The sequence below is a fragment of the Lagenorhynchus albirostris genome, chromosome 6 (genome assembly GCF_949774975.1).
Source record: "Lagenorhynchus albirostris chromosome 6, mLagAlb1.1, whole genome shotgun sequence".
Taxonomy (NCBI): domain Eukaryota; kingdom Metazoa; phylum Chordata; class Mammalia; order Artiodactyla; family Delphinidae; genus Lagenorhynchus; species Lagenorhynchus albirostris.
The window spans coordinates 91528065-91549660 of NC_083100.1; the positions used below are offsets into that span (position 1 = coordinate 91528065).

At 39.7% G+C, this 21596-nt stretch overlaps 1 protein-coding gene across 1 annotated transcript in view; it reads right to left on the reverse strand.

Moving 5' to 3' along the window:
• Positions 1-763: 763 nt before the first annotated feature.
• THSD7B (thrombospondin type 1 domain containing 7B) overlaps positions 764-21596 on the reverse strand; it is a 778062-nt gene continuing 757229 nt past the window's right edge. Inside the window, exons 25-27 of the mRNA XM_060152966.1 lie at positions 20698-20890; positions 10189-10276; positions 764-1870 (exon numbers count right to left, since the gene is read on the reverse strand). Coding sequence (XP_060008949.1) covers positions 1789-1870; positions 10189-10276; positions 20698-20890 — 363 coding nt within the window. The 3' untranslated portion in view covers positions 764-1788. The remainder of the gene's footprint in view (positions 1871-10188; positions 10277-20697; positions 20891-21596) is intronic.

Sequence of the window (21596 nt, forward strand, 5' to 3'; positions counted from 1 at the left end):
ATGATTTCATTATCTCACTTTGTGAGTCAAACAACTGAGGCAGAGACAATTTGTCATCCTTGCATAGGCTCATACAGGCAGTAAAGGGCACAGCTAGGATTCGATCTCCGAAGCAGGATCTCTTGAACTACCATGAAGACTACTGAAGCTTTAGCTAAAGTGAACTAATGAAAGGACAATCCTAGGAGCTGTTTCCTCAACCACAGTATTGACATAAGCTATTCTCTTTTCTTGTACTTTTTTCATTTAAAACCATGGTGCCATTGAAGAAAATCAATTAGTGTTAAAATGGTTAACAAAAGTCCTAGTATAAATAAAAACATCCTCTATCTTGCTCATCGTATCACATTTCTAACAAACAGTTCCATTTTCTCGGGCCTCTCAGTTCATTTACGTGTCAGTGTTTGCATTATTATTACAGCGGTTTGTTCTAATGTTTTAGCTAAGCTTTAAATATTCCTTCAAAGCTACTCTGTGTAATCATGCTTGGCTCCATTTCATAGCATAACCATTAGTGCTGAGAATGTGGGGTAAGAGTCCTTTTTCTCTGTCAGTGATTTCAGCTGTCAACCTCTAAAACAGTGACACAGGGAATCTGTTAGTAAAGCTGTTTTCGTCGAAGCATGGGCTCTTCAGGAGGGAATAAGAAGTCTGCAACAGTTAACATTTCAGTCTCGTGAGCACTTTATTTGCTATAAATACAAGTCAATACCACAAGAGGGCACCGTCTTACTTTCCAACATCTACAATTACAAACATCGATCTTCATAAAATGGTTTCAGCTTTTTCATGTGTTGTTTTAGATTTTGAAACCTTATAAAAGCAAGACTTGCTACAAACAGAATCAGCGTTCGATATATATTAAATGAGGTCAGATAATTAAATTCAGAAAAAGAATTTATAAATAGTCAATAAGAAAATTGAAATTACAAAAGCAGCGTTTTTCATCATTAAACTGAATTACAACTGTGTGTGGTTAATGCTATATCTACATGGCTAAGTTTTTGTTCAAATACACAGTTTTAGTGATGAAATAATTAATTTACCTCTTTCTCCAATATAACCACCTATTACTTCATTTGTACACCCTAACATTCAATACACATTTCATTCAAAACCACCTAGCTTTCATCTAGTCCAGCAATTACACACGTTCCATTTGTTTTCAATAGATGCAACCCATGAAGTACCATCATCCCCCTGGCTACAAAACAAAATACAATTTGTAAAGGTAAAAACCTAGAGAATTTCTGAAATGGTAACCCATTCTCTCTATGTTCATGAAAATAAGCAATCCAATTTGAAAGTCTTTGAACTGATGTAAGCTCTAGAAAACTCAGTGTTGAAGTATGGGAAGAATAAGGATTTGCACTAACATAGTGCATAACAACGCAGTGTCAGGCGACTCATCATTTACAGTAAATGCCTTGGTTGGACTTTCCTCTGGATTGTCATCATGCTGCTAAGGATAAAGTTTATACTCGAGTCTGTGGGAATTCCATCATGTTTTCTTCTTCCCATTTCCAAGCAGGAAGAGAAGGGTTTTCAGGTCCCTTGGGGAAATCAAAGAATTAAACACACCCACAAACAACTTGAAAGCAAAATGGCAGACAAAATAATCCTTGACTCCGTGTCCAAATGAAGTTGAGTCAATATTACTTTCACAATATTTGTATCCTGCCTCGTATAACGCATCATGAGATTCCTCAAAAAACTGAGAATTCTGAGAGCTACAAAAGAGAAAGCAGTTAAGGCAGTTGATGTCTACATTTGGATTTCTTCTTCAGATTACATGTCTAAGTCTCCGTCGTAGGCTAAGGTCAGAGGCTTCTGTTGGGGAGGTGTGCTTTGAGGTGGTTTTGGCTTCTTGCTGTAAAGGGAAAAGAATTCCTGAGGTAAAGAAAGTTCACAGAGCTCTGTTTCACGTGCCAGACACAATTGTGAGGTACAGAAATTCAAGTGGTTAGACAGATTGATTTCTCTGGACTGGTGGGTTCCTTTTTGGAATATTGGTGTACTTTGACCCTTAAACCAGGAGAAGCCTTTGGTTTTTTTTTTTCAAAATCTTAAAAATGGTTTAGCGGAAACAATGAATTTGGTAAAGGCTACTTTCCTTTGTTTATATGCAGTAATGCGAATATCTGTTGCTAATTTCTGAACTACTATGACCTCCACAGCACAGATGTTTAACATCATAAGTAGCTAGAACAGCCAGACTCCCACGCCTTACTCTGCTCTTGTTTTCGAGTAAACATGCTTCTGCTCTGGCCTGAATCCTGACATCTAGCTGCCAAGTCACCAGAGCCTGTCAGGAAAATTTCACTGGTTCTGCACGAGGCAAAGCTATTCTCCCCTGGTCTCTGTTCTCCTTGAGGTCTACCATGTTGCCAGATCAGGGAGGGCTGCCATCCCTTCTCAGAGAGAGAAGCTGAACTTGATTGAGTTACATTCCCAAATCACACAGTGATGCTCCAGATCTGGGTGAAACAGGCTGCATTACGCTCTTTGATTCTCAGTATGCGTGAATCTCAGCTGATGAGTATTTATAGTTTGAATTCTACCACACAGTGCCCCACCTCCCACCGTTCTGTTTCCCTTCCCTCCTCAGTGCCTTGGCTTTGCTGTGACTTCAGAGCTCAGCTCTCTTCGGGTTGTCCTCAGCAGCAGGGGAACCATCAAGTGCCAAGCCCTGTGCTGAGGATTTACAGAAGGTATCTCAATAAATCCCAGGACAGCACTGAGAGGGAGGCATTAGGATTACTGCTGCTTGACAGTGAAGGACTAGAGAAGTTATTTACCTTCCCTCAAGTCACTGAGTGAGTGGCACAGCCTGGAATCTAAGTGCATCTAAAACACACAGGACAAATGCCTTTAACCCTTCAGTGCATCCTCCCTCTATCCAATTCATTAATTAGGCACTTGGTGGAAACTTTTTTGTCTGTATGTATTAATTTTTGTACTTCGAGTGAATGTAAATTAAAAACAAACATTTCAGCGTGTACAACTGGCTGGCATTTCGAACACTGTGTTAGAGTGTCGCATAACCTTCACCCTAAAGGGAAACTGGTCCCACTAAGCAGTGTCTCTCCGTTCTCTTACTCTGTCCCTGGCAACCACATATCAACTTTCTGCCTCTGTAAATTTGCCTATTCTCAATATTTCATATGGAATCATACTATACGTGTGGCCTTCTGGGTCTGGCATCTTTCACTTAATGGTTAAATTAGAGAATTGTTTGATATATGAATTTTACCACAAAAGAAAAAGATGTTTGATAACATGGTTGTAGGGAGAATCTCCTAGGTTAAAATACTCAGGTTCTATTTTTTGATGTTTGAAGCGACTTATAGATGCTAAAGAGGTCAATTACAACTACAAGGAACCAGAGATCCTACTGTGTCCCTACCCGGCACCCAGCGTGTAGCAGGTGCTCAGTGTATGACTTGCTGAGTGCTGGCTGCAGGCAAACACCTGCCTCTCAGCAGAGGGAAGAAATGTGCTTTAAATGCTCTGTAGAGGCGTCCTCGGCCTATGATTTCCCGTTTCCCAGGTCTGTTCCACTTCTCAAGAGCAGTTGCTGCATAATTATCGGAATAACATTCAACTTTATATTAAACATATGTATATTCCAGTGTCTCTAGTCACATTGCCAGGCCCAGGCTCCTGATCAGTTATCTATTTTATATATAGTAGTGTGTATATGCCAATCCCAATCTCCCAATTTATCCCCCTCTCTTTCCCCCCTGGTAGCCATAAGCTTGTTTTCTACATTTGTGACTCTATTTCTGTTTTGTAAATAAGTTCATTTGTACCATTTTTTAGATTCCACCTATGAGCAATATCATATGATATTTGCCTTTCTCTGTCATACTGAGGGAAGTAAATCAGACAATCTCTAGGTCCATCCGTTTGCTGCAAATGGCATTATTTTGTTCTATTTGGCATTTGCTAAGGGCTGTTTGACAGAGAAATGGGAGAGCTGAGTCCTGGGGCGTGGGGAGGAGGGCTAGAGATGGCTGGATCTTTACAGAGACAATAATATTTGGTTACCAAAGTGGATGGGGGGATGAGAGATAAATTAGGAGTTTGGGATTCATATTTACACACTACTCTATATGAACTAGGTAAACAACCAGGACCTACTGCATAGCACAGGTAACTCTCCTCGGCATCTTGTAATAGCCGATAATGGAAAAGAAGCTGAAAAAGAACTGATACGTGTGTGTGCGTGAGTGTATAACTGAATCACTTTGCTGTACACTTGAAACTAATACAACATTGTAAACTAAGAATTCCATAAAAAGAGACAATAATAAAGTTGGCCAGCCTCTAGGACTGTGCCTGGAAAATTCTGCTCAAATATGAGACAGATTTTTATAGCAGCTTCCAGGTATGGGATTATTATGAACATTGTGTTCACCTCTAGGGAAAAAAAAAAGAGAAAGGGGGCGCCCAGTATCTAGGTCTTGGATTTTTGTGGCTCGTGGTGTGTGTTGGGATGGTTGTGATGAAGGCTTCATTTCATATGCATCTTTTCATACTGTGTAAGCTCTCAATAGACAGATACTAAAGTCACGTCTATGAATGTGTGAGATCCGAGAACTTTTAGAGAGTTTAAAAGTTAGCAAGCACTGAATAAGGTGGTGATTTTGCTGGGGAGCTGTGGCTTTACAAAGCTTCCTGGCTGGTTAAAAAGAGCCCTAAGAGGAAGAGCTGAGTGGGAGGCTGCCCTCTGCACAGGAAGCATATAGGAGACTTGTCCTTCGAAGTCCCTGCTCCCTTTCCTTTATTAAGCAACTCATTTAGGAACCATTTTGTAAGTCACTTTCTCTCCTCAACTCTGGTATCGGGGAAGGTGTGACCACCTCACTCCTACTAAATCAGGAGCCACCAATGCCTGGCCCATGGGCCGCCGCCACCCCTAGGCATCCTGTACCCGCGGTGGACGTCTCCTATCCATCACATTATTGTTTACTGCTGAGCCCAGGAATAGCCTCATAACTCTTCTTGACAGCCACCATCACTTTCAGAGTTGGCCCAAGGGAGAAAACCAGTATGCAGCCCCGGCTGTGAGAGATCATTGATGGACACGTTTTAAAGTCACCTCTTCCATGACCATTTGCGTTTTAGCAAAGGATCAACCCATTAAGCCAGAAACGTGAGCTCATTGTAAACGGGCGGGCAAGTGCTGGCACTTCTCAGCGCTCTTGAAGTCAAGCCACAAGGACCCATCCCCAGACCAGAAGACATTAACAGGCAGCTACTCAGGAGGGCCGAGCCTCGGAAGTGGCGACACCACCTTCAAACTTTCAAATTTGAGAGCCCCTTTCCTGCGTTGTGCTGAGCAAGGTAGAATAGCTGCAGTTCTCTGAGTGATTTCCAGGCACTATGTCTAGAATACCTACAAGCTCACCCAGTGGTCGTCCCCACTAAATTACCTCATGAGTCTTTATTGCCAGGGGAGCTGGGCATCAGTAATATTATTTCAAGAACTCCAAATGCTAATGGCAGACGTGCAAACGGTCATATCTGAACGAAGCAGTCCTTGAGAAGACTGTTTTTCTCAAAACATGTCCAAGTTTTTATCATAAATTGCCTTCATCTAAAGTGTACACCTAACAACTGGCATATTTATTAGAGCAGCTCTCTTGTCCCAAGCTTTTTATTTTGGGGGAGAAAATATAAAATCGCCAAAACTGTCATCCTCTAACTAACTCTTCTGCAAGCTATTTAATAGAAATAGATGGTGTGAAAATACCTATTTGGATTCTTTAGGCAGCTCCTATATAACAGTAAATGTTTTGATATCAATAGGTCTGTACCCAGGTCTGTAGCTTACTTGGGAAATGAAGAGCCCCTAAAAAATGTGAAAGGTGTAGACACTACCTCGAGTCTAAAGAGTTTTTAGGATTACTCAAGGGAAAGAAACTACAGAGACTGCAAGTCCAGTGGAAAGAGTGTACATTTGGGGGTTAAGACAAACCTGGAGCTGATTTCACCAGGCTGATGTCCTTATGTAAGTTAGTTATTCAACTTTTCTGAGGATTACTTACTCCCCCTTTAAAATGAAGGTGATACTAGCAACGCCTCACTGGATTATTATGAAGACTGAATAAGGCAATCTATGCAAAGCACTTTGTTTGATGTATGAATATTAGATTTTTTTTTTTCCTGGCAGCCCGGGTGTGATCCCTGGTCAGGGAGCTTGATCCTACGTGCAACAAGTAAAAAATCCCACATGCCACAACTAAGACCCGGCACAGCTAAATAAATAAATAGGCCTATCAACACACCAGGGTATAAGGAAACAGTAGAAAATGAAGTTGAAAGAGTTGTTTGGGCTCAAATAGTGGAAGACTTTAATTGACTGGTAAGGCAGCCAGAACACGACTTTCATTTTGCTGTCAATGGGTGTCTGTCTGAGGAGGAAAGGGGCTGATCACTTGGCTAAGTTTTAGGAAGATTAAGCTGGCTACAGACTGCTGAAGGCAGCATTTGTAAAGAATCCAAATATGGAAGTAACTGTGCTACTTCCAACAGGGGATTATTAAGGCTGGGCATTGAGGATGAAAAAAATAGGTATGAGAAATACTGTACATAAATATTTATATAATTTGGATATTTATATAATTTGGGCACAAAAAAGTAAGGGGTAATTCCATTGATCTTTTATAATAAAAATTTATGTTTGTCATCAGACTTCAGTGAGGCACCTAATTAATCCCCAGCACCTAGAGTTATACAGAAAGGGCCGCAATAAATATTTATTGTTGAAGGAATGGATTAAGGGTAACACAATTTTAAGTTGAAGGAAATGGAGAAATGTAAAAGGGTGAAATTTACGACTGTTATTAAATTTTAATTTTTAATCTTTTAGATATTCTAGGGAAGAAGGAACCATAGAATCTGGAATTGGGGATGTGGCTATGAAGTAGAACACATCCAAGCTTTCACAGACTAATAGACTAGCTGATTATCTTACACTGTATTGGGCCATTGCTTTGAGAGCAGTGTCTCTTCTGTCAACCCCTTATGTTCTTTGTTGCAATTTAAGACCTCTTCCTTCTTCTAATCTTTTTTAGTGGTGAATGCTTCCTATCACTCTCAACCTCATATTCAACCTCATATAGGCCTTTCCACTTCACATTTGTCCATTAAGACAGGACCTAGACAATACTCACAAAACTTACCCATTCAAACATAATTGGTGAAATCATTTGATTTTAGGGTAAACGACTAACTGAAGGTGTTCCTTTTTACTACAACACTGTGGAAATATTAGTTGGATAGAAAGCCAACTTCTAGAAATTCAATTTCAATCACTATAGGTGGCAGAAAAAAATGAAAGTCACTTAATTTTCTTCACTAACCTTCACTGACCAAGAGCAAAGATTTAAAAACCTGTGTAACCTTGGAAGTACAAGCTAGAAATACAAAGAGTAGATTTGAGTTGCAATTAAAACTTGGGTGAAAATTCTCAAGGAAATAGTTTGAGACAGATGATGAATATAAATATCTTGATTTAGAGAAAAAAAGGAATACTTTGATCTCATGAAAATTAAAATCCTTTGAAAATTCTTCTTAGGAAGCTAATAAAATATTCTCAACACACTTGAAAACATTCAAATGTATTTACTTCTGTCTGGTTTCAAGACCAGCTCATCAAATAAAATATATTCTATACAATAACTAATCATCATTTTCTGAGAATAACATATTTTTAGGAACTAGTCACTTACAAATTGGGGTTCCTGGAATGGACAGTTAAATTTTCTCTCATGGCTGGTCAGTGTAGATAAACAGCTGGCTCTACTATTCAAAATTTACTAATAGGTTGTTTGTTTGAACCAACTGGTCAATTTAACATAACTGGTCAAAATTGGTCAGTTTGAGAAGAAAATTTAAGAACTAGAATTATCTAGAGGGATGGTTCTCAGCCTTGCCTGGATATTAGAAATACCTGGGGTGCTTTTAATTATTCCTGCATGTGGTCAGGTTGTTCGGATGCTTAAATCAGATTCCCTGGGGCTAGAAATATCAAAAAGGGAATGTAAAGATACAATACCTTTTAAAATCGCACCTCCAAAATAAAATACTTAGGAATAAACCTGATCAAGAAGGTGAAAGACTTATATGCTGAGAACTATAAAACATTAATAAAGGAAATTGAAGATGATTCAAAGAAATGGAAAGATATCCCATGCTCTTGGGTGGGAAGAATTAATATTGTTAAAATGGCCATACTGCCTAAAGCAATATACAGATTTAATGTGATCCCTATCAAATTACCCATGACATTTTTCACAGAACTAGAATAATCCTAAAATTCATATGCAACCATAGAAGACCGAGAATTGCCAAAGTAATCCTGAAGAAAAGGAACAAAGCAGGAGGCATAACCCTCCCGGACTTCAGACAATACTAAAAAGGCACAGTAATCAAAACAGCATGGTATTGGCACAAAAACAGGCATATGGATCAATGGAACAGAATAGAGAGCCCAGAAATAAACCCATACACCTACGGTCAATTAACCTTCAACAAAGGAGGCAAGAATATACAATAATATACAATAGCAAAAAGACAGTCTCTTCAGCAAGTGGCATTGGGAAAGTTGGACAGCTGCATATAAATCAATGAAGTTAGTTAGAACATGCTCTCTCACCATACACAAAAAAGACTTAAGACATGACACCATAAAACTACTAGAAGAGAGCATAGGCAAAACATTCTCTGACATAAATCGTACCAATGTTTTCTTAGGACAGCCTCCCAATGCAATAGAAATAAAAACAAAAATAAACACATGGGATCTAATCGAACTTACAAGCTTTTGCACAGCAAAGGAAACCATAAACAAAAGGAAAAGACAACCTATGGAACAGGAGAAAATATTTGCAAATGATGCAACCAACAAGGGCTTAATTTCCAAAATATACAAATAGCTCATACAGCTCAACAACAAGAAAACAACCCAATCAAAAAATGGGCAGAAGACCTAAATAATGTACAGATGGCCAATAGCGCACATGAAAAGATGCTCAACATTGCTAATTATCAGAGAAATGCAAATTGAAACTACAATGAGGTACTACCTCACACCAGTCAGGATTGCCATCATTAAAAACTCTACAAATAACAAATGTTGGAGAGAGTGTGGGGAAAATTACACTGTTGGTGGGAATGTAAGTTGGTGCAGCCACTATGGAAAACAGTATGGGAAACTCTTTCTCAGAAAACTAAAAATAGAATGACCATATAAAACAGCAATCCCACTCCTGGGCATATATCCAGACAAATTCTAATTCAAAAAGATACATGCACCCCTATGTTCACAGCAGCACTATTCATAGTAGCCAAGACAGGGAAACAACCTAAATGTCCATCGACAGAGGAATGGATAAAGAAGTTGTGGTACATATATACAGTGGAATACTACTCAGTCACAAAAGAGAATGAAATAATGCCATTTGCAGCAACATAGATGGACCTAGAGATTATCATACTAAGTGAAGTCAGAAAGAGAAAGACAAATACCATACGCTATCTCTTATATGTGGAATCTAAAGTATGATGCAAATTAACCTATCTATGAAACAGAAACAGACTCATGGACATATAGAACAGCCTTGTGGTTGCCAAGGGGGAGGGGGTTGGGGGAGGGATGGAGTGGGAGGTTGGGGTGAGCAGATGTGAGCTTTTATATACAAAATGGATAACCAACAAGGTCCTACTGTATAGCACAGAGAACTATATTCAATATCCTGTGATAAACCATAATGGAAAAGAATATAAAAAAGAATATATGTGTAACTGAATTGCTTCTGTACAGCAAAATTAACACAACACTGTAAGTCAACTATACTTCAATAAGCAAAATTTAAAAGAAAAAAAGAAACAAAGCTAAAAAGTACTGATCTAAATCAAAATTCTAAAATGGGAAAGCCCTAATGACTCGCCTCTTATACCTTCTGATAGTATTTGAAAACCAAATAAAAGAATGTTATTTCAAACAAGGACAATAAAGATACTGATTTCCCATTTCAACTATTCACCAATTCTACTGCTGATGATTATTTGTGAGTTCAAGGGTCCTGTTATAATGGCCAATGATCTTAAGTTTTCTTTTAGTATAACATGCCACCCATGAAAATATGGAATATTAACTTTTTACTAGTTAGTACTTACCAAACAAAGTAGGAAGTAAATACAAGGAAAATCACGATAAGAAAACCACCACCTGAAACGCCATAAACCCAGATTTTCACTCGGCCATCTGTTTAAAATAGAAAATAACAAACTTATCAACAAAAGCTTTATTTCTTATCTAAATTAGTGTATTATTTATTTCTCAGCTGAATTCTGAGATTTGCGTAAGTCAGAAGCATAGGTGGAAACACCCACATGTGACAGCTATCAAATGTCAAAAAAAAAGGTGAAAATATAAGATAGTCTATCATTTTTTCACAATGCCAAACAAAGACCAGAAATCAGTACTTCATAAAATCTAACAACTGGCAGGATATTTTGAATTTATTTTCATTTGTATATACTTCTAATACAAAAGTACTACACAACATATACATATGTGTACAAGTATATATTATTTTGGACTTGTTATCTGCTGGAGTTAAAAAAATAGAACCAAACAGTCTGATCTATTTTGTGATTTTTACTCTGTGAGGTATACCCTGACTGTATGTATGGTGTGCGTGTGTGTATAAATTTGAGTTGTTTCTGGAAATCTCATGGTTTTTGCTCTGTTTTACATGAGCGCACAGTGAACTAAACTTAGAATTGCACTGATAGTAGCAGTGCCTTAGCATCTCAAAGGAACTATGTTCCTTTCTGAAAGATATACACACAAAAGGTTCATTATACTACATGAATGTAATTACTGTGGGTCCAAAGAACATATCAAACTCTTATGCTAAAGACTTTCGACTTCTGGGAAGATGGCGGAAGAGTAAGACGCGGAGATCACCTTCCTCCCCACAGATACACCAGAAATACATCTACACGTGGAACAACTCCTACAGAACACCAACTGAACGCTGGCAGAAGACCTCAGACCTCCCAAAAGGCAAGAAACCCCCCACGTACCTGGTTAGGGAAAAAGAAAAAAATAAACAGAGACAAAAGGATAGGGACAGGTCCTGCACCAGCGGGAGGGAGCTGTGAAGGAGGAAAAGTGTCCACACACTAGGAAGCCCCTTCGCGTGCCGAGACTGCGGGTAGCGGAGTGGGGGAGCTTTGGAGCCGCGGAGGAGAGCACAGCAACAGGAGTGCGGAGGGCAAAGCGGAGAGATTCCAGCGCAGTGGATCAGGGCCGACCGGCACTCACCAGCCGAGAGGCTTGTCTGCTCACCTGCCGGGGCGGGCGGGGCTGGGAGCTGAGGCTCTGGCTTCAGTCGGATCTCTGGGAGAGGACTGGGGCTGGCGAGAACACAGCCTGCAGGGCGTTAGTGCACTGCGGCTAGCCGGGAGGGAGTCTGGGGAAAGTCTGGACCTGCCGAAGAGGCAAGAGACTTTTTCTTCCCTCTTTATTTCCTGGTGCGCGAGGAGAGGGGATTAAGAACGCTGCTTTTTTAAAAGAGCTCCAGAGACGGCGCGAGCCAAGGCTAAAAGTGCGGACCCCAGAGACAGACATGAGATGCTAAGGCCGCTGCTGCCGCCACCAAGAAGCCTGTGTGCGAGCACAGGTCACTATCCACACCCCCCTTCCGGGGAGCCTGTGCAGTCCGCCACTGCAGAGTCCCAGGATCCAGGGACAGCTCCCCCGGGAGAACGCACAGCACGCCTCAGGCTGGTGCAACGTCACGCCGCCCTCTGCCGCTGCAGGCCTGCCCCACACTCCGTGACCCTCCCTACGCCCCCCTGGCCTGAGTGAGCCAAAGGCTCCAAATCAGCGGCTCCTTTAACCCCGTACTGTCTGAGCAAAGAACAGACGCCCTCCGGCGACCTACACGCACAGGCGGGGCCAAATCCAAAGCTGAGCCCCTGGGAGCTGTGAGAACAAAGAAGACAAAGGGAAATCTCTCCCAGCAGCCTCAGAAGCAGTAGATTAAAGCTCCACAATCAACTTGATGTACCCTGCATCTGTGGAATACATGAATAGAAAATGAATCATCCCAAATTAAGGAGCCGTGTGGATGAAAGGGTCTTGGTGCTGCAGCCAGGAGTTAGTGCTGTGCCTCTGAGGTGGGAGAGCCAACTTCAGGACACTGGTCCACAAGAGAGCTCCCAGCTCCACATAATATGAAACGGCAAAAATCTCCCAGAGATATCCATCTCAACGCCAGCACCCAGCTTCACTCAACGACCAGCAAGCTACAGTGCTGGACATCCTATGCCAAACAACTAGCAAGACAGGAACACAACCCCACCCATTAGCAGAGAGGCTGCCTAAAATCATAACAAGTCCACAGACACCCAAAAACACACCACCAGACGTGGACCTGCCCACCAGAAAGACAAGATCCAGCCTGATCCACCAGAACACAGGCACTAGGCCCCTCCACCAGGAAGCCTACACAACCCACTGAACCAACCTTAGCCACTGGGGGCAGACACCAAAAACAACAGGAACTATGAACCTTCAGCCTGCAGAAAGGAGACCCCAAACACAGTAAGATAAGCAAAATGAAAAGACAGAAAAACACACAGCAGATGAAGGAGCAAGATAAAAACCCACCAGACCTAACAAATGAAGAGGAAATAGGCAGTCAACCTGAAAAAGAATTCAGAATAATGATAGTATAAAGATGATCCAAATTCTTGGAAATAGAATAGACAAAATGCAAGAAACAGTTAACAAGGACCTAGAAGAACTAAAGATGATCCAAATTCTTGGAAATAGAATAGACAAAATGCAAGAAACAGTTAACAAGGACCTAGAAGAACTAAAGATGAAACAAACACTGATGAACAACACAATAAATGAAATGAAAAATACTCTAGATGGGATCAATAGCAGAATAACTGAGGCAAAAGAACGGATAAGTGACCTGGAAGATAAAATAGTGGAAATAACTACTGCAGAGTAGAATAAAGAAAAAAGAATGAAAAGAACTGAGGACAGTCTCAGAGGCCTCTGGGACAACATTAAACGCACCAACATTCGAATGATAGGGGTTCCAGAAGAAGAAGAGAAAAAGAAAGGGACTGAGAAAATATTTGCAGAGATTATAGTTGAAAACTTCCCTAATATGAGAAAGGAAATAGTTAATCAAGTCCAGGAAGCACAGAGAGTCCCATACAGGATAAATCCAAGGAGAAATACGCCAAGGCACATATTAATCAAAGTGTCAAAAATTAAATAGAAAGCATATTAAAAGCAGCAAGGGAAACACAACAAATAACACACAAGGGAATCCCCATAAGGTTAACAGCAGATCTTTCAGCAGAAACTCTGCAAGCCGGAAGGGAGTGGCAGGATATATTGAAAGTGTTGAAGGAGAAAAACCTGCATCCAAGATTACTCTACCCAGCAAGGATCTCATACAGATTTGATGGAGAAATTAAAACCTTTACAGACAAGCAAAAGCTGAGAGAGTTCAGCACCACCAAACCAGCTCTACAACAACTGCTAAAGGAACTTCTCTAGGCAAGAAACACAAAAGAAGGAAAAGACCTACAATAACGAACCCAAAACAATTAAGAAAATGGAAATGGGAACATACATATTGATAATTACCTTAAATGTAAATGGACTCAATGCTCCCACCAAAAGACACAGACTGGCTGAATGGATACAAAAACAAGACACATATATTTGCTGTCTACAAGAGACCCACTTCAGACCTAGAGACACATACAGACTGAAAGTAAGGGGATGGAAAAAGGTATTTCATGCAAATGGAAACCAAAAGAAAGCTGGAGTAGCAATTCTCATATCAGACAAAATAGACTTTAAAATAATGACTATTAGAAGAGACAAAGAAGGACACTACATAATGATCAAGGAATCAATCCAAGAAGAAGATATAACAATTGTAAATATTTATGCACCCAACATAGGAGCACCTCAATACATAAGGCAAATACTAACAGCCATAAAAGGGGAAATCGACAGTAACACATTCAGAGTAGGGGACTTTAACACCCCACTTTCACCCATGGACAGATCATCCAAAATGAAAATAAATATGGAAACACAAGCTTTAAATGATACATTAAACAAGATGGACTTAATTGATATTTATAGGACATTCCATCCAAAAACAGCAGAATACACATTTTTGTCAAGTGCTCATGGAACATTCTCAAGGATAGATCATATCTTGAGTCACAAATCAAGCCTTGGTAAATTTAAGAAAATTGAAATTGTATCAAGTATCTTTTCTGACCACAGCGCCATGAGACTAGATATCAATTACAGGAAAAGATCTGCAAAAAATACAAACACATGGAGGCTAAACAATACACTACTTAATAACGAAGTGATCACTGAGGAAATCAAAGAGGAAATCAAGAAATACGTAGAAACAAATGACAATGGAGACACGACTCAAAATCTATGGGATGCAGCAAAAGCAGTTCTACGAGGGAAGTTTATAGCAATACTATCCTACCTTAACAAACAGGAAACATCTCGAATAAACAACCTAACCTTGCACCTAAAGCAATTAGAGAAAGAAGAACAAAAAAACCTCAAAGTTAGCAGAAGGAAAGAAATCAGAAATAAATGAAAAAGAAATGAAGGAAATGATAGCAAAGATCAATAAAACTAAAAGCTGGTTCTTTGAAAGGATAAACAAAATTGATAAACCATTAGCCAGACTCATCAAGAAAAAAAGGGAGAAGACTGAAATCAATAGAATTAGACATGAAAAAGGAGAAGTAACAACTGACACTGCAGAAATACAAAAGCTCATGAGAGATTACTACAAGCAACTCTATGCCAATAAAATGGACAACCTGGAAGAAATGGACAAATTCTTAGAAAGGCACAATCTGCCAAGACTGAACCAGGAAGAAATAGAAAACATGAACAGACCGATCACAAGCACTGAAATTGAAACTGTGATTAAAAATCTTCCAACAAGCAAAAGCCCAGGACCAGATGGCTTCAGAGGCGAATTCTATCAAACATTTAGAGAAGAGCTAACACCTATCCTTCTCAAACTCTTCCAAAATATAGCAGAGGGAGGAACACTCCCCAACTCATTCTACGAGGCCACCATCACCCTGATACCAAAACCAGACAAGGATGTCACAAAGAAAGAAAACTACAGGCCAATATCACTGATGAACATAGATGCAAAAATCCTCAACAAAATACTAGCAAACAGAATCCAACAGCACATTAAACGGATCACACACCATGATCAAGTGGCGTTTATTCCAGGAATGCAAGGATTCTTCAATATATGCAAATCAATCAACGTGATATACCATATTAACAAATTGAAGGAGAAAAACCATATGATCATCTCAATAGATGCAGAGAAAGCTTTTGACAAAATTCAACACCCATTTATGATAAAAACCCTGCAGAAAGTAGGCATAGAGGGAACTTTCCTCAACATAATAAAGGCCATATATGACAAACCCACAGCCAATATCGTCCTCAATGGTGAAAAACTGAAAGCATTTCCACTAAGATCAGGAACAAGACAAGGTTGCCCACTCTCACCACTCTTATTCAACATAGTTTTGGAAGTTTTAGCCACAGCAATCAGACAAGAAAAAGAAAGAAAAAGAATCCAAATCAGAAAAGAAGAAGTAAAGCTGTCACTGTTTGCAGATGACATGATACATACATAGAGAATCCTAAAGATGCTACCAGAAAACTACTAGTGCTAATCAATGAGTTTGGTAAAGTAGCAGGATACAAAATTAATGCACAGAAATCTCTGGCATTCCTATACACTAAGGATGAAAAATCTGAAAGTGAAATCAAAAAAACACTCCCATTTACCATTGCAACAAAAAGAATAAAATATCTAGGAATAAACCTACCTAAGGAGACAAAAGACCTGTATGCAGAAAAGTATAAGACACTGATGAAAGAAATTAAAGATGATACAAATAGATGGAGAGATATACCATGTTCTTGGATTGGAAGAATCAACATTGTGAAAATGACTCTACTACCCAAAGCAATCTACAGATTCAATGCAATCCCTATCAAACTACCACTGGCACTTTTCACAGAACTAGAACAAAAAATTTCACAATGTTTATGGAAACACGAAAGACCCCGAATAGCCAAAGCAATCTTGAGAACAAAAAATGGAGCTGGAGGAATCAGGCTCCCTGACTTCAGACTGTACTACAAAGCTACAGTAATCAAGACAGTATGGTACTGGCACAAAAACAGAAATATAGATCAATGGAACAGGATAGAAAGCCCAGAGATAAACCCATGCACATATGGTCACCTTATCTTTGATAAAGGAGGCAGGAATGTACAGTGGAGAGAGGACAGCCTCTTCAATAAGTGGTGCTGGGAAAACTGGACAGGTACATGTAAAAGTATGAGATTAGATCACTCCCTAACACCATACACAAAAATAAGCTCAAAATGGATTAAAGAACTAAATGTAAGGCCAGAAACTATCAAACTCTTAGAAGAAAACATAGGCAGAACACTCTTCAGACATAAATCACAGCAAGGTCCTTTTTGACGCACCTCCCAGAGAAATGGAAATAAAAACAAAAATAAACAAATGGGACCTAATGAAACTTCAAAGCTTTTGCACAGCAAAGGAAACCATAAACACGACCAAACGACAACCCTCAGAATGGGAGAAAATATTTGCAAATGAAGCAACTGACAAAGGATTAATCTCCAAAATTTATAAGCAGCTCATGCAGCTTAATAACAAAAAAACAAACAACCCAATCCAAAAATGGGCAGAAGACCTAAATAGACATTTCTCCAAAGAATATATACAGACTGCCAACAAACACATGAAAGAATGCTCAACATCACTAATCATTAGAGAAATGCAAATCAAAACTACAATGAGATATCATCTCACACCAGTCAGAATGGCCATCATCAAAAAATCTAGAAACCATAAATGCTGGAGAGGGTGTGGAGAAAAGGGAACACTCTTGCACTGCTGGTGGGAATGTGAATTGGTACAGCCACTATGGAGAACAGTATGGAGGTTCCTTAAAAAACTACAAATAGAACTACCATATGACCCAGCAATCCCACTACTGGGCATATACCCTGAGAAAACCATAATTCAAAAAGAGTCATATACCAAAATGTTCATTGCAGCTCTATTTACAGTAGCCCGGAGATGGAAACAACCTAAATGTCCATCATCAGATGAATGGATAAAGAAGATGTGGCACATATATACAATGGAATATTACTCAGCCATAAAAAGAAACGAAATTGAGCTATTTGTAATGAGGTGGATAGACCTAGAGTCTGTCATACAGAGTGAAGTAAGTCAGAAAGAGAGAGACAAATACCATATGCTAACACATATATATGGAATTTAAGAAAAAAAATGTCATGAAAAACCTAGGGGTGACACAGGAATAAAGACACAGACTTACTAGAGAATGGACTTGAGGCTATGGGGAGGGGGAAGGGTAAACGGTGACAAAGCGAGAGAGAAGCATGGACATATATACACTACCAAACGTAAGGTAGATAGCTAGTGGGAAGCAGCCGCATAGCACAGGGAGATCAGCTCGGTGCTTTGTGACTGCCTGGAGGGGTGGAATAGGGAGGGTGGGAGGTAGGGAGACGCAAGAGGGAAGAGATATGGGAACATATGTATATATATATAACTGCATTTTGTTGTGAAGCTGAAACTAACATACCATTGTAAAGCAATTATACTCCAATAAAGATGTTAAAATGCAAAAAAAAAAAAAACCTTCGTGAGATGAAAAACAATCAAAATCTATTGTAAACAACACGTGTTTGGAGGAAAATCACAATTACTTTCCATTGTATTATGACTACCTATTACAATTTTTGCTTACAAGACACTTTCAAGCCCCAATCAGGTTTTAGAATGAGGTTTCAATGTAGTAATGATATATTTCTATGGTCATACAACTTTTAACAAAGCTTTGATTCTTATCTCTTTGTACTAATGATGAAATCCCCTATTCTGAATTTTTTACATTTGCAATAAGAAAAAAAAGTCTTTCCTGAGTGAGAATGCATCTGTCATCTTATTACCCCTTAACCTCATAGAGCTGAAGTATTGGAGGATACAGTGTTTTTCAATCCCTAGTACAGAGGTATGTGGTCCATGACCTTTAAGCCATGTTACTTAAGAAGAATCAATATAGCTTTTTATAACAGCATAATGGATAGGATCAACGTTCAAACTATTAAAAAAAGATAATGTAGTAAAAAGTCAGTCTTCCTGCCACCCTCTCTGAGCGCCCTACACAGCCACTACCACTGTAACCAGTTTGCTTGCGAACCATCTTACAGTTTTCTCTGCACATGCAAGCAAATGAGTACAAACACAAAATACCTGCACTTTTTAAAGAAGACGCAAATGGTGCGTATCACTCACTTTGGTACTTCTTTTCTACGTCACAATATATATTGGAAATATTTCCATGTTAGTTCATAAAGACAGGTCTGTCTCATTCTTTTGAATACCTCTATGAGACATATTGCACAGTTGTATCTATTTTTGTTTTTCTGTTATTCTACTTATAGACATTTAGGTTATTTCCACTCACTTGCTATGTAATAAGCAGTCATATAATGAATATCATTTACATACTTCTCTTAGTATACGTGTGTGTATATTTGTATGATGAATTCCTAGGAGGAAAATTTTAGGCCGAAATGTATGATAGATTTTTGCCCAATTGCCCTCCTGAGAGGCTGCTCAAGTTTACAATCGCATCATGAGAACCTCATGAAAGTTATTAACTCTCCCCAGACTAAATATATATTTTACATATATACTTACACACATACATACATATGTATACAATAGTGTATATATGAATATACATATGTGTATATGTGTCTTTGTGTGTGTATCCGTATATATATACACACACACACACACACACATGCACATACACGTATACTCACCTACATGCTATTGATGCTTTAGTGAGACCTCCTAAGGTTAAGGACCTCAAGTGTGGATCTGGAACTTCACCCTAATTCTCTTCCTGAAATAGGGTCTACAAGCAGTGGGTGAACCTAGCTACATTTCATATCACGCTTCCCTCAAATTTAAGTCTATTGCTATAAATTAGCTAAATGTCCCTAAACGTCACAAAATGAATAAGATATTTTTGAATACCTATGGCATGTGCCCCGACATACACAGGAATCAAAGCTTGAGTAAGATATTGTGGCCATCCATAAAAGTTAGTTAAGGAGTGTACATCTTGTTTCTTCCTCTAGATGTAGGGTCCTTTGTGCCTGGGCTCTGGTTTTGCTTCATTTAAGCATGTCATCGAGGCACTTTGGTATGGCCAACGCCTAGGGTCTGGGAGGAAAGTTTCCAAGGTATACATTGGCTGAGCTTTCTGTGTCTCTTCCCTCTCAATGCTCCCTTCCCTCAGTCATTCACAGCATTTTATTTTCTAGAAGAGGTACGTACAGTAGGCACAGAGAATTTTGCTTTCATTTTCTGCCCACTTCACAGAGTGCGAAGTAGAGACCAGTGCTTTGTAAAGACCTTATTGGCCTGCCTTTCAAACCTTCCTGTCAAGTACTTACTGGTCAAATTAGTTTGCCAATTTCAGCATCCTGATCACTAAAATGGGGATAATGGCATCTCACTAAGTGCAAGAACGTAATGCGTCATGCACCACAACCAGCATGGAACCACAGGGTACACAGAAAGCATCTAAAAAATGTTCATTCTTGTCCTTAATACCCACTAATTTTTGAGTCCTGCAGGCCTGACAATGTGCTAATAGTCATGACAGTTGTGCAGGGCAGGTGCCTCTAGACTGATTTGTAGATGAGGAAACCATTCCAGAGAGGTGAAGACACTACAGTCAGTCACAAAGTCCGTACCTTCTGAGCTATGATGCCAGTTAAGGTCTGTTGGCCTCTGAAATTGATGCTCTTTACTATTCCACTGGTGTTTCTCAAACTAGATAGGGTCCCTGGACATTCCCCTAGGTACCTACCTGCATGTTCCTGAGAATCTATTCCAATTTTTGCTTTTAATTTCAATTATATACACAAATTCACAGTTACAAAAATAAAGTCTTTGGCAGAGATAATTTACAATTCAAATATTTTTAAAGATTCATATTTTGGGGCTTCCCTGGTGGCACAGTGGTTGAGAGTCCACCTGCCGATGCAGGGGACATGGGTTCATGCCCCGGTCTGGGAAGATCCCACATGCCGCGGAGCGGCTGGGCCCGTGAGCCATGGCCGCTGAGCCTGCGCGTCCGGAGCCTGTGCTCCACAGCGGGAGGGGCCACAACAGTGAGAGGCCCGCGTACCGCAAAAAAAAAAAAAAAAAAAAAAAAAAAAAATTAATATTTTGGTTCCTTAAGTCAGTGTCTCTTAAACTGGGATTGACAGACTTATCTTCAACCACCCCGTGAGAATATTTTACACCACACAACACTCAAATTTGAGAAACCTTGAACTAGACCATGTTGGTTTTTTCCTTCTCTCCTCTTTTCCTTCTTCCCTCCATCATGAGCAGTGGTCACAATCTGAACCCCAATCCCCCATGAGAGAATTTACATTTCTGACTCATAACCGATATGTACCTGGATCAAGGGGTTGAAGAGACCATCCTTTAAAAATATCATGTATTTTTGAATTCACAGGTCTGTTTCTCCCAGCAAGATTTTTCACATCAGCTTTTTTGTCCTCTGAGCCAGGTACTTTCATGCAGTAATCCAGGAAACCATTGGATCTCATGATCTCTGTATAGCCCTTCTCACAGCCGCACACTCCACCCTATAGCAGAAAAAAATGTTGACGGTTACCCAGTGAGTTGTGTAGATGAAACAAGAACGCTTTAACTGCTGGGCACCTAACATTCGCATGGTATGTCATGGCAATTTAGGGTTTTCCAGCACCACACTTGCCAAAGAGGTGAAAATTCAATAAATAGTTCATCTTTTTGAATTCCAAAGTCAACCCTTAAATAAATCATCAGTTCTTTCTAGTGGTTTATAATTCTTATACCTTCCAAATATGAAATCACAATTCTTTGTCGATAGTGGGCATTAACTACAACCTTTTCTCTCTTACAGAGATGTTTAAAGCGTCTAATTAAAAATTAGCCTCAACTCTTCCCCCAGCTGTTTCAGATTCCTGCCCACTCACTCCAACCTGCCCTTGACACTGAGAAGCAAAGCAACAGGAATTATGTACATATCTTCTTTGAGGTCTATTTCTGCCTCTATCACTTTCTGCCATTGATCACTAACTAGTCTGAACTGCCTCTCCACTCAAAGGCTTAGTTCTTCACTCAGAGGAGACAGCCCAAGACTGTGGAGAAAAAAAGACTTCACCAAAGGCACATGTCCAAGAGAGGGAGGAGGGAGAGGGGGAGAGGGGGAGAGAGGGAGAGAGAGGGAGAGAGAGAGAGAGAGAGAGAGAGAGAGAGAGAGAGAGAGAGAGAGAGAGAGAGAGAGAGAGAGAGATTGATATCTTGTAG